The sequence below is a fragment of the Eurosta solidaginis genome, chromosome 2, assembly GCF_040869045.1.
Source record: "Eurosta solidaginis isolate ZX-2024a chromosome 2, ASM4086904v1, whole genome shotgun sequence".
Lineage (NCBI taxonomy): Eukaryota > Metazoa > Arthropoda > Insecta > Diptera > Tephritidae > Eurosta > Eurosta solidaginis.
Window position 1 is genome coordinate 48,906,347 of NC_090320.1, and position 18,612 is coordinate 48,924,958.

At 39.9% G+C, this 18,612-nt stretch overlaps 1 protein-coding gene across 6 annotated transcripts in view; it reads left to right on the plus strand.

The window, feature by feature from the left end:
• The first annotated feature begins 515 nt into the window (after window positions 1–515).
• The window catches only part of LOC137239690 (probable basic-leucine zipper transcription factor N), a 133,044-nt gene continuing 114,947 nt past the window's right edge, over window positions 516–18,612 (plus strand). The window contains exons 1-2 of one of the 6 annotated variants that reach the window (XM_067765275.1): window positions 516–638; window positions 3,777–4,066. In XM_067765275.1, coding sequence (XP_067621376.1) covers window positions 3,950–4,066 — 117 coding nt within the window. In that variant the 5' untranslated portion in view covers window positions 516–638; window positions 3,777–3,949. Of the gene's footprint in view, window positions 994–3,776; window positions 4,067–18,612 lie in introns of all 6 variants that reach the window. The other 5 variants (XM_067765270.1, XM_067765271.1, XM_067765272.1 and 2 more) reach the window with 5 other exon arrangements.

Genomic DNA, 18,612 nt, shown 5'->3' on the forward strand with positions numbered 1-18,612 from the left:
AATATTACCGAATTCAGTAGATGACTTCCAAACACTATGCTTATGCTTACATTCTGCATTCCCCCATAACAGGAGCAAAGGTGTTTACCCATCAAAATGTATCTCTAGGTGGTGCTAAAGCACGAATGACTCATGTCTGACAGCAAAACTTTCCTCAAATATGCTGCTAAATGGCTGCCAATTGGCACTTAGATCAAAGATTTTGAAAAATTTATATTCATAGTCTGACTTGGCTTGTATTTCAATATTTCAATGATAATATAGTTACGTGATAGGACATAGTACGTACTAAAACGTTGTCCTATAACTTAAGACAGTCTATAGAAACCTGCTGCACTTTTCAATCAAACACCAATATCCCATACAACTAGCTATAAAAAAACATTAATTCGCAACATCATCACCTCGTATCGCGGCTTCGTCGCTATCATCCACAGAGCGTACAGCAGCATCATCACATCATGGCCAACGCATTGGGCAGACTGACACTTGCATTTTAGTCGCTTTCAAGTTTTCAAAGTGTACGCGCGCACGCTGCTTAAACTACGGACGAATTTAACACAAAATCCAATCACTTCCAACCTTCTTTAGAGTAAAGACGCCAAAATCTTTTATAAAGTAACAACAACAACATATAAGTTAGTGTGAACAAGTAGTAAGTAGCAACAACATTAAGAGCAACGCTAGCAGTATTGAGTAAAAATGTACGAACGCACGAACGAGCCATCAACTAAACAAAGCAACAAGCAAACCAACTGACAGCAACATAGGCAAAAGCAATTGCAATCGGCAGCAGCAGCAGCAGCAGCGTAGCGCAACAAGCGTCTTTGACTTAAAATTGTTACCAATTGTGAATGTGAATTTCAGTGGAACATCGCACTTTTACCAGTCAAGTTGGCCAGTCGTACGTTCGTTTGTCTATATAAAAATTTGGGTGCGCTAATAAAAGCCGAAATATTTAATTCGTTTGATAGTTAGTTAAAAGCAGTAAAAGTTGGAACGCGTATTGTGTTATTTTTATTGTTAGCGTGAAGCAATTGCTTGTGATTTTAAAAGATTTTTTGGATTTTTTTTTATTATTTTTTGCACGGTTTTATTTTTATTTTTTCTACTAAGTGAAATGCAATAAACTACAAAATCGAAAGAAACTTTTATGTGCAAAAATTATGCTAAGGCCGTAGACTTAATGTTCGAATAATAAAAAAAATAATAATAATAAAACGACAAAATTTACAGAAGACAAGCACACTGTTTCTGAATTTCATTCCTTCATCAGCTAGCTTTTCGGCAGCTGAGTTTTGAACTACTAATAAAGCATTGCTAAAAATCTAATGTTACCCAGATCTGTTGAGCGTGCCTGTAAATATTCCACACAATTTGGATTGAATAACGTATGTGCTAAATTGTGGAATAACAACAAAAAGTCAATACTTATAATTATATAATATACTAATAGAGCATTTGCCTTAACACTGGCTGTTATAGATTTAGATTCCGAATCTAAGCTCCCGAAAAGCTGAATACTACGACATGTTTTTGAATTTCATTTCTTCATCAGCAAGCTCTTCGGGAGCTGAGTTTTGAACTACTAATAAAGCACTGCTAAAAATCGAATGTTACTCAGATCTGTTGAGCGCGTCTGTAAATATTCCACACAATTTTGATTGAAAAACATATGTACCAAATTGTGGAATAACAACAAAAAGGCAATACTGAGAGAAAATTACCAAAACACGCAGTGAGGCATTCATATGGCTGAGTGAATAGAGCATCTGCCTAAACAGCGGTATGAATGTTCTAGATTTAGATTCCGAATCTCAGCTGCCGAAAAGCTAGCTGTGAAGTAGTGAAATTCAGAAACATGTCCTAGTCCCTCCATCGCCGTGTGTATCAATTACAAAAACAATTTTATAAAGTAGAATGAGCCTGTCTCCCTAACTAAATACACATAAATTACAAAAAGGAAATTTTCTATTTACACTCAAGAGAAAAAGAGTGTGCACAAGCACTGTTTTGCTGTTTTCACTTAATTTTGCCTAAGTAAAACTATTTTCGCTAATTTTTGATAAAAATATGTACAAATATGTAATAAAATCAATATAAACTGAAGTTCAAGAAGCTACCCAAAATTGGCGAAAATTCGAATTCGTAACACGAATCTTCGGTAAAATTTTAAAATTATTACTTAGAAATTTTAGATGTTTTTTTGAGTATGCCGTTTTGTAGTTAATTGAATTTTAGTATAACGAAGTTTTGTTCTTAATTCCCTAGAAGTATGTCCTGATCTTTGGAAATTTTTTTTTGTTTGCTGAGTTGAGCTTTTTTTTTTTTTTAATATAAAGTTTACATTCAAAAGTTTATATAAAATAAAATGCTCAACTCAGCTGAAAAAGTAATTGCCAAAAATCAGGATTTTTTAAGGAGATCAAGATCAACACTTTATTGTACTTATATTCAATGAGCTACAAAACTTCATACTCTGAAAAATTCTAAAACTTCTTAGAAAAATTTTTTTAATTTTCCTGAAGATTCCCATTTCGATTTCGAATTTTCACGAATTTTGGTTAAGATTTTGAATTTAAGTTCATAATGATTTTATTACACATTTGTACGTGCTTTTTTCAAGAATTAGCGAAAATTATTTTTATCAAGCAAAGCTAGGTTAGATTAGGTTGAACTGGCCGGTCAATGAATACCTCACATATACTGAATGTGCCCATAGTGTAAAAAAATTTGTTTAACGACTAAACGGAAAAACCGCCAATTGGGCACCGGGACTTATGTTATAAAATAACAGCGTCCTTTTGGCAAATACTAAAAGTTTTCCAGCATCTGGCTCCTAGTAGCTGGAGCTTTTACTTGGCAAGCGCAGGACACGAATAGTTAGCACTTCCTAAATCTACAAAGGATATGACATCAGATGCCAGGGTCCAGTTAGGATGCTCATAGCGAGCCTGAAGTCTTCTCTCTTCAGAAAATGAGCCACTTTGTGAGTCTAACATTGTATGATTTGCACATGATCTTCAAAATTTTTCAATCCCAGATTTCTCCCAAACGGATTGGGACAAATATTGTCGAATCATCGAGAGCTGCTCTCTCATTTTCCTACTCATCAGTATTTTCATTACCTCCTATCCCTTTATGGCCGGGAATTCAGTAAAGATGTATGGTCTGGCCTGGGCAAAGTCTCTCTAATGCTTGTATGCATTCCAGGACAATTCTGAAGTACTGTGTGATATCACTGCCTTGATCGTCTCCTAACTATCAATATATATATATTGTCGTGACTGCAGCTGATGTGGCAGCCTGCAGGATCTACTTATATCTGGATCGACACAGTAAACAGCAGACCCGATGCCTTCCGTTAATTTGGAACCATCGGTATACTCGTGTATAGTATGTTCTTCCCTTTCCCCTCTTCTGCCCCCAATATGTCCTTCGAAGTTGGCGCTATACTACTATGGTCATAAGTCCTGCACTCAAGCTGACCCGAGTCCTTAAGAAAACCTAGGTGAAAACAGTAAAAAAAAGTAGTTCTGCCAATACCCTTTGCCGTGAGTGTATGCAAAAAAACTTTTTCTTTTCAATTTAAAAATTTTGAAAAAGCAAAAAAAAAATTATAAAAATTTGAAAACGAATTTAAAAATAAATAAAAATGTTTAATAATTTTTTTTTTAAATGTATGAAAAGTAGTTTAAATTACTTTAAGTGGAACTCAAAGCTCAAAATAAGTGCATTTCCATTCAATATTTTAATGCGCGCTTTTCTACTTTCAGTTGGTATGCTTTGACAATATAAAAAAATATTTTGCAAAGAAAAAAAAACAAAAAAAAGAACTTCAACAAAAGTGAAAAACTAATAATTGCAAACTTTAATATTCAATTTGAATTTCTTATCAAATCAATCATCCTACACTCTTCATTATCGTTGTTGCTTTTGCTTTTATTATATGCATGCGCCATTGTGCAATATGAGATTGATGTTCGCTTTGTTGTTGGGCGCCTGTTGGCTGCTGGCAGGAATTGTTGCCCAAGGATTTAATCCCAATCGTGCTGTAAATGAAGTGGTAAGTGAAAACGCAATCAAATGAAATGAATTCGAAACTTAAATGAAAATCAAATATTATTTATATAAACTATTTATATATACTTATATAAATACCTATGATACATGTATGTATGTAGTGGTTCGGTTACATATATACATATCGCACACAAACGAACAATTGCTCTGATGTATTGCAACTGCATGTCAAAAAGGATTTTCTGTGATATTTTGTAATGTGTACTTGGAATGCCTGAGGTCAGATTTTCGAATGTATTATCTTTAGGTTCCTTTTAAAATATTAGGAAGATAATTGGAGGTGTAGCAAATGAAATTGTTTAGTAAGAACAACTCGAGTTCCATTAAAAAAAGCTTAAACTCAAATTTGTGTGACTTAACTTAAAACATTCGAAAGTTTTCTGACGTTAAAGCTATTCAAGTTATATAAATTTTTGAGGAAATAATGCGAAAACAGTGTCGCCATATTACTCGTTAAGCAGCCATATCCAGGTGTTACCTTTTCTCAAGGTAGAACGGGAATGAGAAGTGCTTCAGCCACTCTAGGATAATTGTCTTAAAACCTCACTGAAGTAAGAAACGACCTAGAAGTCATGCTTTAAGGGCGCTTCTGTCTTGAAGCAACCGATTCTCTTTATAGTTGGGTTGTACTTGTTGTTGCTTACATTTTTGCAGCTAAAGCCAACACCTGAACTGGAAAAGCAAAAAAAAACAAGAAGACACCTTATTTGATTATGACCATTTCAACCACTTTTAATGGCCACAAGTTGAGAACAAGTAGCTGGAATATCAAAATTTTGGTGAGGGAAGCATCATTGTGTAGCTACTTTACGCCCTTCGCATGCGAAGTCTGCCGTAAGCCCCCCCCCCCCTTTATTCATCTAGATCCGCACAAGAGGTGTCGCTTATTTGTTCAGTCGCCCCAAAAGGGATGTGGGTAGCTGAAAAAGTTAAGAAAGTTAACCTCCAGGATGCAAAATCTAACGCAGCGGACCGGCTATATGACTATGCTGCAACAAGAAAGAGGGATGGACGTTATTTTCGTTGTTATAACAGTGAATCGCCTAGCTTAGTCAATACCTCCAATAATGGAAGTGGAGCGCAACGGTTCCAGGCTTAAGCAAAAGAAATCAGAATTAGTGAAGTGAGAAAAGACGAAGAAAGCTGATTTAAAAATGCAACGCAAAGCTGGAAGCGCCGTGTAGAATTCGCCTGCAGCATCGAAAAAAGAGTACATCTCTTTCAGCAAGAAGTTTAAGCATATTTCGCATATATTATGTGCGCCTCCGAGTTTATTCGATGAAGTTAAAAATCGTTTTGAGACAAGGTGTTTGTTAAAAGGAAGCATACTGTACATGCGCCAGTGTAGGCAGGGCAGACGAAAGTACTCAGCCGCCTACTTCTCTTTAAAAGCCAAGAACTGCAGGTTAGGCTATCATGTATCCTGGATTCAGACCCAGTAATAGCTTTGCATGGTCCACTCTAGCCAAGTATTCAGATTAGTTGGAGTACCATGCATTGTCTTTTCTAATAGAAAAAGGGACAATATTTGCTGCAGTAAGACTTCAAAAAATATCTTAGTTAAAGAGCGGAAACTTGACAGAGCATATAAAAGTAATCAAAAAAATTTATTGGAAATCCCGCATTGCAACTACGTAATGCAATCGCATTCACGCTCAGAATCTCGCACAATTTTGAGTTGTAAATTTTGAACAGAACTCGGTGGGAAACAGGGAATCCATATACTGACACTAACTCGGAGGTCTGGTTTACGGATGGATCGATATTTGATGACAGAAAAACGATAGCTGACATATCGGCCTTCTACTTAAAGAAATCGATGCTAATGGGATGCCACCTCACAACTTTTCAGGCAGAAAGGCATGTAATAAAAATTTGCGGTAGAGAATATCTACGAAGGCGCTTATCCTCGAGGTGATGTTACTATCATTGTATCAGACAGCCAGGCAGCCTTGCATGCGTTGCAGTCTAACACGACTACTGCTAAGATAAAGGATATGCATTCATCCTGAGAGTGCTAAATAATCTGGAAGCCAAAAACCAGGCTTTGTTAGTATGGGTCATTGCGCATCAGGCACATGAGTGTAATGAACATGTAGACCACGTAGCCAAGCAGGCTAGTAGCATTCTATGGGACAGAGCCTTTCTGTGGAGTTAGGAGGGCACACACTAAGTAAATTATAAGTAATTGGGAAAGAAAGCATTTCAGCCAACACTTGATTGGATGACCAGAGCAAAGGCAGGCCAAACTATTCATACTTCCAGCAATGGTAGTATCAGCCAAACTAACCAATCTAAGCAGAGAGGACCTACGAACTTTTACTACGTATTTTTTTAACCTTACTGTCGTGTTACCTTTGCTTTCTAAGCTTTTTTGTACTAAGATCAATATAAATTTAAAAATTTGTTGAAAACCCCAGTTCCATATGTAGAGTGCTTTTGTATATCCAAATGTGAGTCTTAATTTGCCTGTTTTTAAAATAACTTACATCAGGGCCAGTTTAGCAAAAGTGTTTAAAAACAAGTAAAGGTGTCTAAGTTCGGATGTAACCGAACATTATATACTCAGCGTGAGCTTCAGTTGTACATTTCATTTCAGATACATTACTTTTCTACATAACACGTGGCACCGCCCGTTTAAAAAAAATGTCTCCCCATTTCTTCTTACAATAAAACAAGTGAAACATCATTGATTCAAAATTATTTTTTGTTAAGTTACATCTTATTATTCTAGTCTACGACCCTTTTAAATTTGTTTTATATCTAAGTTGTCGTGGTCTTTAACCGATCCCGAACATTTTTACTAGAAATATCTTCTGCTATAAGGGAAATGTTTGTACACAATTTTATTACGATATGTTAATTTTACTTCGAGTTATGGTTCCCGAAACATAGAAAATTGCTTAGTCATAAAAGGGGCGGTGTCACGTCCATTTTTTTAAATTTGAAGTTTTTCCTATTTATTGTTATAAATCCACTTGGGAAATGAAATACCATTGATATAAATCTCTTTTTTGCAAAGGTAGGTAGGTTGAACTGGCCGGTCCATGAGGACCTCACATAGACTGATTGAGTCCGTAGTGTTACCAGAAGTTCGTTTTAACTACCAAACTGAAAAACCCTATCAAAAACCAGGACCTATGTTATAAAATAACTCCGTTCTCTTGGCAAATACCAGAAGCTTCCTAGGACTTAAGCCACTTGCTGCTTCTAGATCTGACTGCTGTATCACTCCTAATAGCTGGAGTCTTAGCCTGGCAAGTGCAGGGCACGAGCACAGAACGTGCTCGATCGTTTCCTCCTCCAACCCGCACTTCCTACATCTGCTATCACTGACCAAGCCTAGTTTAAAGGCATGTGACGCCAGAAGGCAGTGTCCAGTCAGAATACCCGTCATGAGTCTACAGTCCTCTCTTTTTAATGATAGGAGTAACTGTGTTAGTCTAAGGTTGTAAGACCTACACATAATCTTCGACACTTTACAGCCCCGCGCTTGAACCCACGCCTTTCCCGCTTGGTCGATCATGTGCACCTCTCGCCTTCTCTTAATCTCGCCCAATCTAATTGGGACATCTACGGAGCAAGCTTCAAGGGATGCGCCATTTTTAGCTAGTTCGTCCGCTTTTTCATTCCCATCTATTCCCATATGCCATGGGACTCAATATAGATGTATGCTTACACTCTAACACGCATTTAGATGCTGTGCTATGCGAGATTATTGCCTTAATTGCTGCTTGACTGTCAATATAAAAGTTAACACGGTTGCAGCTTAAGCTATTTTCTTCCAGGGTTTCTACTGCTTTGGTTACGGCTAATATTTCTGCTTGGAAAACGCTACAGTAATCCGCTAGCCTGTAGGATCTGCTTATTTCCGGATCAGCGCAGTATACCGCAGACCCTACTCCTTCCACTACTTTGGAACCATCGGTGTACACATGTATCGCCTCGTCCGCCATTTGCGCACCCTTGCGCCAACCGTCAACCTCTATTGTGGCCTTAAGATCTCCCTCGAAGCGCAGATAGGGAATCATGTAGTCTGTTCGTCTTGTGATTGATGACGCTATTCTACTATGGCCATATGGTCGGCGCTCAAGCTGCCCCGAAGCACCGAGCCTGGTTGCGGTCGTTAACGTTTTGTTCTTTGCTACCAGGTCTACAGGTGGTATGTGCAAAATGGCATACAGTGTAGCCGTCTGGGTTGTATTCAGGGCTCCCGTAATGCTAAGCATCGATAGTCTGCATACCCCCTCTAATTTTTTGAGGTATGTTGTTTTTTGTGTGGCTTTCCACCAAACAAGAACTCCATAGTATAGAATAGGGCTTACAATCGCTGTAAAAACCCAATGAGAAAGAGCGGGCGATAGGCCCCGCGTACACCCCAGCATTCTTTTACATGCATAGAGTGCCGTTGAGGCCTTCTTGACCCTCTCCTCCACGTTGAGCTTCCATGACAGCTTACTGTCTAGGATGATTCCTAAATATTTTGTGCAAGGTTTTTCTTGTAAGGTCACCCCACCTAACTTAGGCCTGGTCCAATTTGGGACCTTGTACCTCTTTGTAAACAAGACCATATCCGTCTTCTCCGCATTGACTTTCAACCCGACATTAGATGCCCAGGTATGAATATCGCGAAGCGCCCGATCCATCAAAGAACTAATCGTTGGAAGGCACTTTCCACTTATGACAATTGCAACGTCATCAGCGTAAGCCGTAAGTTTTACGGGTCCCTCATCGAATTTCCTGAGCAGTTGGTTGATGACAAGCGTCCACAGCAGAGGTGATAGTACCCCCCCTGCGGCGTGCCACTGTCCACTGATTTCGTGGCCTCGTACAATTCCCATTTTGATGTAATCTTTCTGCAATTTAACATGCAGCCGATCCATCTGATTAAGGCAGGATGTACTTTAATGTAATTAAGACCATCCATAATCGCCCATTTTGCAACATTATTGAAAGCCCCGGCAATGTCCAAGAAGACTCCTTGAGCATACTCCTTATATTCCAGGGATTTCTCTATGCTTATTACCACCCTATGCAATGCGGTGTCTACCGACTTGCCTTTGGTGTACACATGCTGTGTTGTGGAGAACAGCTTTTCATCCACGTTGGACTTTATGTACACATCTATCAGCCTCTCAAATGTTTTGAGCAGAAATGATGTTAAGCTAATGGGTCTATAGTCTTTGGAATACATGTGACCGATCTTCCCCGCCTTTGATAGAAAAGCTATCTCCAAGAGTGCGGTACATGATTCAGTCGTATGCACTCATCGAATATTATTTTAAGCCATTCCACGACCGCCCTACTTGAGACTTGTAGCATGGCCGGGAATATACCATCTGGGGCCCGGCGATTTAAACTTAGAAAACGTCTTCACTTCCCACTCGATCTTGGTATCGGTCACCAAGCCCGGCACTACTAGCTCCGTGATCGAAGTGTGAGTGATGTCTGCTGGCTCCTCTAAACCGTCTCCCGATGGGAAATGTGTATCCAGAAGCACCTCAAAGGATTCCTCACTATTACGTGACCATTCCCCGTTCTCTTTCTTTATTAGTCCCTGGACTATGTTTCCCTTTGCTAGGACTTTATTCAACCGTGCTGTTTCGCTGGAGCACTCTATGTCCGTACAGAAACTTTTCCATGAGTTTCTCTTCGCCCTGGTAATTTCGCGCTTGTAGATCCTCAGTAGATCCCTGTACTCGTCCCGACATGCTTCGATTTCCGCGGTCTTTGCGAGCTTAAACATTTCTTTTACCTGTCTTCTTAGAAGACTTAGCTCATTGCTCCACCATTGCGGCTTTGCTTTTCCTCTGAATCTTCTTAGAGGGCAAGCTTTGTTATACGCAGTCATAAGCGTCCTTGTTAGGAATTCATTCGACTCCTCCAGTTCCTCTACATTAGCAACCTCTTTGGGTTGTCCCAGTTTTGTTTCTACATGTTTCTGAAATTTAGTCCAGTTCGTTGACCTAGGGTTTCTAAAGGTTCCTCCCTTCTCTACCCTCTTTAGGGGGATGTTGAAGCTGATATACGCATGGTCGGAGAAGGATGGTCTATCAAGAACCATCCAATCATACCTTGATATATCACGCTCGGAGCTCAATGTAATATCCAGAACATTGCTGGATGTTGGACCAATGTATGTAGGGACATTTCCCCAGTTGGCTATCTGCAAATTGGTTTGCAGGATGTAACAAAACAGAGATTCGCCTCTCTCGTTCGTATCTGCTCTTCCCCACGCATAGTGGTGCGCATTTGCATCTGCGCCTATGACCAACCGCCCTTCCTCCTGTACTAGCCTTTTGCACTCCATCGGTGGGACCTCCGCAGCATGGGCCATGTAGCAGGACGCCAGAATAAATGCCTGCTTATTCTTTTGCTCAACGGCCACCGTTACGAGATCCTCAGTGGTGTAATTAGGCAGCATATATGATTGCAGCTGTTTCCTTACCATTACTACAGCTCGCACCCGTCCTTCCGTTTGCGCGTAGTAAACGCCAAACCCACGCGCGCTAAGTCCAGAAACCTTTCCTCCCGATGAGAGCCACGGCTACTGGATCAGCGCACCGTCAAACGAACCCTCCTCAAGGGTTAGGAGGGGTTCGCTCGACGCCACTTTACTGTGTTGGAGGTTTATCTGTAGGACTCGCAGCACCTTTGGGCTGTTTGTCCCACTCCAGCACCTTCGTCTTGACGTCGTCGTCCTCACCTTGCCCTTTTGGTTTAGAGTATTCGAGGCCCCCTTCAGCCTCTCGTGACTGTTGTGCAAGGTGTTCCTCTGTCCGAGTCACAGCACCATTTAGCGGTTGGTCCTCTTCTAGCACGTTTGTGGTGACGTCGGGGACCTCCACCTGTCTTTTTTCCCTTAGGCTTTTGAGGTCCTTTTCGACTTCGCCCACCTCTAGCGTGTTAGGGTTTTTATCCTCGGGACTTCTTTTCCTGAGTCGAATGAAAAATTTTGCCAGTGCCAAAGGACATTTTACCAAGCTGCGTGTACAAAATATCCTCCGCCTGCTTGTTTATTTGGAAGATGTAGAACTGACCATCCTCGGTAGGCCGAGATACAGTAAGTACCTTCCAATCCTGTGTAGGTATGTTCGGATTCTGATTCTGCAGAAGTCGCAGTGTATCCTCCGACTTCATCACGCATGGTATCCATACCTTAACTTTTGGTACCGTGGGGATTTGCGCTTTATCCACCACCTCAAACCGCGCGTTCGTGCCTTGACTTTGGAGGTTTGGAACCACTTCCTCCAGCCACCGCAAGCTCGCGATGTTTTCGCACGCTATCATCTTCACACCATTATACCATCCCCCCGAATCAAATGTTGGAAGGGGCTTACTTGGTTGTTCCCGCATCATCTTAAGCATTAAGCTAATAAGCTCCCTTTCCACAGATCTCCACCTTTCAGTAGTCATTTGTCCGAAAGGACTGCTACGATCAACCAGCGCCACAGTAAGTGACTGCTTTGCCACATCATTCATCTTCTCGGGAAAAGCAGGAGTCTTAGTGTTATCTCCCTTTGGCACCTCCGAGAAAGCCGGAGTCTTAGCGTTAACTCCCTTTATCGCCTCCGAGAAAGCCGGAGTCTTAGGGTTATCTCCCTTTGGCTTATTTCCTACTTCCTTAATTGGAACTTCCTTCTGACTCGCAGCTTTCGAGGTAGTTGCTACCTCGCTATTGGAGCCCATCTGTCTTACAGCTTTGGGCCTACTTGTCTTGTCTATGCGACTGCCCTACCTCGCGGCTCTAGGACTGGGTCCTTTCTGCTCTTGAAAGCAGGCTTGTCGCCTTCCGACGAACGTTGCCTCTTCATTCTGCCATTCGACGCTTCTTCCTCCTTGTACCGGTTGCAGAACCGAGGGTTTCTCGCAGCAAACCTTTTGAACTGCCTTCGACCTACTTCTACCGCTTCATGGGCCCATTCCAAGCGCTCGATCTCCACTTCTGTTGGGTCGACCACTGCTCCCAAGCGTTGTACAATTCTTAGTGCTGCACGGTACTGCGAGAGAGCTCTTTTACTTCCTCTGCTCCGTACCCTTCTCCACTCTTCTACTCCGTTTTCATTTGTGTGCTTCTCCAACACGGAGTTCATTGAATCAGCACTACTCTCGCTCCCCGAGTCCGACGCATCGCTTAATTCGTATTTGTCGTCCTTGGATTGCGACTCAGTCCTCCTCTTTACATCGTCCTTATTACAGTCAGGTAATGAGTCGTTCATCTTGGTCGTACGACCACCTGCCCGACAAGGCGGGCTCAGCGGTCCAGTATTATATACGGGGAAAGAACCGTACCGCGCCTTACTGTGGTAAGGCCATTAATACTTCCCGAGGTGGCCCGGTATCGGGAAGGCTCCGTTCGAATACAGGCGAATTTATCCCCTGGCTGCAAATCGTCCGCATAACACCCTGGATTAGGGGGTTGGCAGTTCTTGGTCACCGACATCCCGCCGCCCTCGTATGAGGCGAAACGGCGTAGATGTTAGTCCTAAACAGCTCCGCCTCATAGTCGGGCGCTATGGAGTTCGGCTAAGCCCTCACACCCTCACCCTAGTGAGGGTCTTTTTCGCTAAGATATAGCTTATTATTTTCGTCTACGACCCTTTCAAAAATCTTTTATATATAAGTGGGCGTGGTTTTTAAGCGATCTCGTCCATTTTCCCTAGAAATATTTCCTGCTTTAGGGAAAATTTGTGTACCCAATTTTATTACGATCCGTTAATTTTTCTTCGAGTTATGGCTCCCGAAACATAGAAAATTGCTTAGTCATAAAAGGGCGGTGCCACGCCCATTTTTTTAAATTTGAAGTTTTTCCTCTTTATTGTTATAAATTCACTTGGGAAATGAAATACCATTGATATAAAGCTCTTTTTTGCAAAGATATAACTTATTTTAATCGTCCACGACCCTTTTTAAAACCTTTTATATAAAAGTGGGCGTGGTCCTTAACCGATTTCGTTAATTTTTCCTCAAATCTTTCCTTATAGTAGGGGCAACCTTTCTGCCGAATTTCGTTACGAGAGGTTCAACGATTTTTGATTTATGATTAATAACCCACTCAGCATTTAGGTGATTCAATTTTGAATTTCCCTACATATCAATACATTTTGATTACTCTTTCTGACTAAATAATGAGTTATCATACAATTGAACAAAAGAAATAATCAAATATGAATTCTTTTGATGATAAAAACTAAAACGCATTTTTCGATCACTTTTTGGAATCATTATTGAATCAAATGTCTTTACTTTAGGTGATCAAAAATTTATAATCATTCTTCATTCAGCTTTCTGAATCTTTTATGAATATATTTGTTGACTGAATAATTAATTTTATACTTGTTCAAGTTTTACTTTTCATTAAAAATCTTATTTTTTTTCACATACACATATTTTTTCAATCATGAAGCTAAGAAAAAATATATAAAAATTTTATTATTTATGCAAAATATGTATATTCTTCAAGACAAAAATAATGTAATGCTGCTCGTGAACGAAGATTTCCCCAACCATTTCACCCCTTCAGCTTCCCAGAAAATACATAATGATTGGACAATACATACATAGGTTGTGAGCTATTTGAACCCCAGGTAAGTGAAACTATCTGACATACCTGGATACGGCTTCAACATCCCGTATCGTATCCGTATTTTAAGATGAAGACGATAATGCTGATGTTGGATGTTGTAGTCGCAGGTGTATATCGGTCAAGTTTATTTGCGGGTTAGCTGTGGTTCGAATAGCTCGCTTTCGATTGCTTTCTTCCCCTGATGAAATAAGATTATTATGTAGTATCTTATCTTGAATGAGATATGAAAATAAATGCATTATAATGGCATTCAAAAATGATTCAAAAATCTCAACCAAAACGATTGAAATATATTCACGAATATGATCAGAAGATGAGTGTGAAAAGCAGTCAAATATTACTCGAAAACTATTAAAGCTCAATTCTACAATATCAAATTGAATAAAAGGCGTTTCGAAATAGGAATCATAATGATTATTCAAGAATAATCAAATTTATGGTACATTTTTCTCCCGAAGATACGTTAATTTTCGAACAGAAAATGCTTTTAAATTTGAACGTTTTTAATCATCTTGGGTTATGATATTTGAATATTTTTTGATCAAAATTTTCAAAAAATGCTGGTTGGGAATATTTGTAAAATTGATTTTATCATAAGAGGGCGGTGCCACGCCCATTTTGGAAAATGTTTCCAAATTTTTATCAAGAGTCTCAGTATCAGTTGCCACGTCAAATTTCACCATTCTAGGTGTATTATTTACTCAAATATCAGGTTTTTTGTATTTTCCAAAATGTTATATATATAAAAAGTGGGCGTGATTATCATCCGATTTCGCTCATTTTCAATACCAATTTATTCTGCATCCCGATAAGCTAGTGTACCAAATTTGGTGAACATATCTCAATATTTACTCAATTTATCGTGCTAACGGACGGACGGACGGACGGACATGGCTCAATAAAAATTTTTTTCGATATTGATAATTTTGATATATGGAAGTCTATATCTATCTCGATTCCTTTATACCTGACAACCAACCGTTATTCAATCAAAGTTAATATACTTTGTGTGCAAAGCACGCTGAGTATAAAAAGATGATTATGGTGTAACTTAAGGAAGCTTTGGGAGGCATACTGCTGAGATTTCAATTCCTCCTCAGCAAGTTTTTGTTGAATTGACTCTTCCGTCTAAAGAAACCTCTATGTGTACTTACGTTACATCCTCAGCAGATGATATGAATAGAAATCGAAAGTAACTCATTTAGAAAATTGATATCTTCAAACAACATAATTTAGTTACTGACAACTAGTTTCAATTAATTTAACTGTACTTAGCAAATGCATCCTAGCACCGAACGACAAGCATGCCATACGCCACGGTGGGTACGCAGTGCGCGCGAAAATACTTTGCATATGACTGCAACAAAATTTAATGCACCTGCATCTAAATATACTAACAGCCACCTTAAACGCAACTCAAAAAAAAGTAAGTTTGCGTATCGCACTCCTAGAACAAAACAGCGATCAACTCAAAAAATCACAATGTTCAGTAAAGGCAAAAACTTGATTGGCTTCCTCATATACATCAATGTAATGGGGAGTGTTATCGGTGTTGATGGTCCTTTGCCGGATGCAGATCCGGTACTTTCCGTTAACAAGCACCATCAAGGCACTAGCGCGACCATCTCGGGAACAATTTCGTATGACAACATGAACCCTTCAAGACCCCACCTCCTAGATCCATGAGGAACTTGGGGCCGCTAGAACCTCGGCTGTTAAAGAAACAGTATTCGCCATGGTTATGTAAGGGTGACAACTGGGCTGGAGAAGCTATATGTTGCGCTAGCTAACTCCCTAAAAGGGCTGCGCTACAAAACCCCTTGAACCAATTTGGTATTTTAGTCGCCTCTTACGACAGGCTTACCTGCCGCGCGTATATTCTAAGCCCTTTAACCAGCTGAGGGGACGCCCGATCTCTTGATAATTAGTTGAACTAAAATTTATTTTAGTACACAAATCGGTAGGTATTAAATTGAGGATTCTGTTGGCATGCACAACTTCCAAATCTCAAATTTAAATATGCATAAAATGAAGTGCCATCGAAAAAAATGCAACTAACCATTGAAGAACTTATAATGGCAATACTTAAAGAAAAAAAAATAAATGTAAGGCGCGATAACCTCCGAAGATATTTTAGGTCGAGGTTCTCTTCCAATTTGTGTCGTGCTCCTCTTGATTTTTCCTACAAATTGGCCTGAAGAGACCTACATGTTTTATGCCGACTCCGAACGGCATCTGCAAGGCAGATGAGTTTTCACTGAGAGCTTTTCATGGCAGAAATACACTCGGAGGGCTGGCCAAACACTGGCGAGGGGCGACCCGACCCAGAAAAAGTTCCTACTAATTGAAAAACTTTATTTCTAAAATTTTGATGTTGCTTTTCCCGGGGTGTGAACCCAGGGCATTCGGTGTGGTAGGCGGAGCACGCTACCATCACACCACGGTGGCTATACTTGATATATGAAAATTCACTATCAAATCGTAAGTGAGTGCTCTGCATATGGAAAATAATCATATGCGATTACATTTCATAAGCGCGCTAAGTGACAGGATGGATGCAGCTGATATGACATAAGCGTATATCGCAGAGTGTGTCTATGTTTTCGTGAATTCGACTGTGTGTTATGATACAAATTTATCTGCTAGCACTTCAATTGATATTTTGTTTTTGGTTTTTTTTTTTGAAAGCATAACTAGTGTTGTTCCCATACCATCTTGTACTCGATACCTGTACTCATTGAATCATATTGAAGAAAGTAATGATATCAAAAAATTGAAAATACTTTATACCTACCTTTATCGTCCTCTTTAGAAAGCTCAGTAAAACTTAAAGACTTTAACCCGTTACTTCGGCTAGGTGATGTGTACTGGCCGCTCCGACAAGAGAAGCTACCTTGTACTACATGAAGGTGCGTTGTATACCAACTAAGATAACTGCGACGTAAGCTTAAGCTATTAAGCAATGATGTTGTTTCGAATAAGGTCTATCTCAACCCCGGATAAGTGAGCCGTGACCAATACACTTTCGTCCAGATCTGCTATAAGCTGGGAAGTCAAATATCGGGTGGCTCGATGATACCATCTCCCCCATGTATATGAAGCAAGAGGGGTTTTTCATTTTATTGAGATGTGACGCATGGAATCCCACTGGAAAGTGTCGCGTAAATACTCCAAACGCCATTGATGGGTTGGTCTTGGTAATTTCAGCGCACCGCCTGCTATCCAATTCCGATCAAATTAAAAGCTTAATTTTACAACGAGATACCAATGGATTGTAAAGGGTGCATAAATACAATCTCCTTTGGTTTATAAATAATGACATCCGGTATACCGTAAGTTCAAATATTCATTTTAACCCATACTTAAATTGCTCGGTACATCATGTTCAACCATTTAATATCCAGACTGCAAAATTAACAATTTAGGAATGTGTTCAACCTTTTCATTGGCCCTTCTTTCTAGGACTCAGGCGAAGAATTCAAGCATAGAGTAAAATAAATAAATAAGAGGCTGCTTTACGCAACTTTAAGATTAAAAAAAGACCGCTTTACCAGAAAATGCTTGGGAAAGCTTGACTGCCAACTTATAAACTGAAGAGACCCCTTTACCTCTGGTGGCAGAAAATCCGAGAGAATGCTTGACTGCTAACTTATAGACCGATTGAAGAAAATCCAAGGGAAAATACATACAGCCCATTTATAGATTTAAGAGAACGCTTTACCTCTGGTAGCAGAAAATTCAAGGGAAAGCTTCACTGTCCGTTTATAGATTGAAGAGACCGCTTTAACCCTGGCAGCAGGAAATTCAACGTAAACCTTCACTGCCAATGTATAGACTGAAAAGACCGCTTTACCTTAGGTGACGCATAAGCAAGAGTAAAATTTACTGTCAATTTCTTTTATAAATTAATTCTCTTTACATTTGTGTTAAAAAACACAGCGAAACTCCCAGCTCAGGGCCGTTCCTATGAACAGGAGCTGAGATGTGATTCATATGCTTGATAAGCGCAATACAATGCTTTATAGCTTCAGCAACCCAATTTTCAAACTCACCTGTAACAAATATGAGTGTATCATATACGTATTAAGCAGGCGAGATTCTGGCGACCCCAATATCGATAACACCCCCCAAAACCTTCGGACAGTGTCTTTATCGTTAATACAACAACAATTGGCTTTTCCTGCTTCCTGTGGACTAGTTTCATCGACCTTGGTGGATCTCGGAAGTGGTACACTATGTCGCAGACTTACTTCGAATTGGGTGCCCACCTTTTATCCACTTCCGGCCAGGGGATTTCGCTTCTCTGCAAGACGTAGCGTCCTTTCAGCATTTGCTTAGCGGAAAATTCCACTTGAAGACGTTATAATGCTCGGTGAACTTCAACTTGAGGTTCACATCGAGCGAAAATATGGAGGTAAATTTTCGGTGCGCCCCATAAATTCCACAATAATCTTAGATGTCCTCATTTTATCCTGAGCTGTATGTGTGCCTAGTCAAATATACGGACTACTTCTGTTTTTGAATGTAGGCGTAAGCTATTAAAATGGGCATAGAGATTTGTGAGGACTTGTTTTGTATCAGATAGTTTATGAGCGGATTACTCTAAATTTCCGAATGTTGCCAAGCTTATAAGACAATTTTGCGGTAATTGTCAGCGGAAAAGTTACAATAATGTAGGGCGCTTACTTGACATGAGTAGTCAATTCCTCGACACTGTGCCCACATACTCGATACCAAAGGAAGTACTTGTACAAGTTAATCGACTACGAAAAATACTCGAAACTTGAGCAAGGTACTCGAGTATGTACTCCTAGTTACTCCTATCGGAACAACACCCAGCATAAAACAGTCAAATAAATGCACAATGGCGAGATAGCGAACTGAATGAATTTAAGTTTTTGATGGCGCCAATGATGTAACCAGATATTTTGCTGATGCGCAAC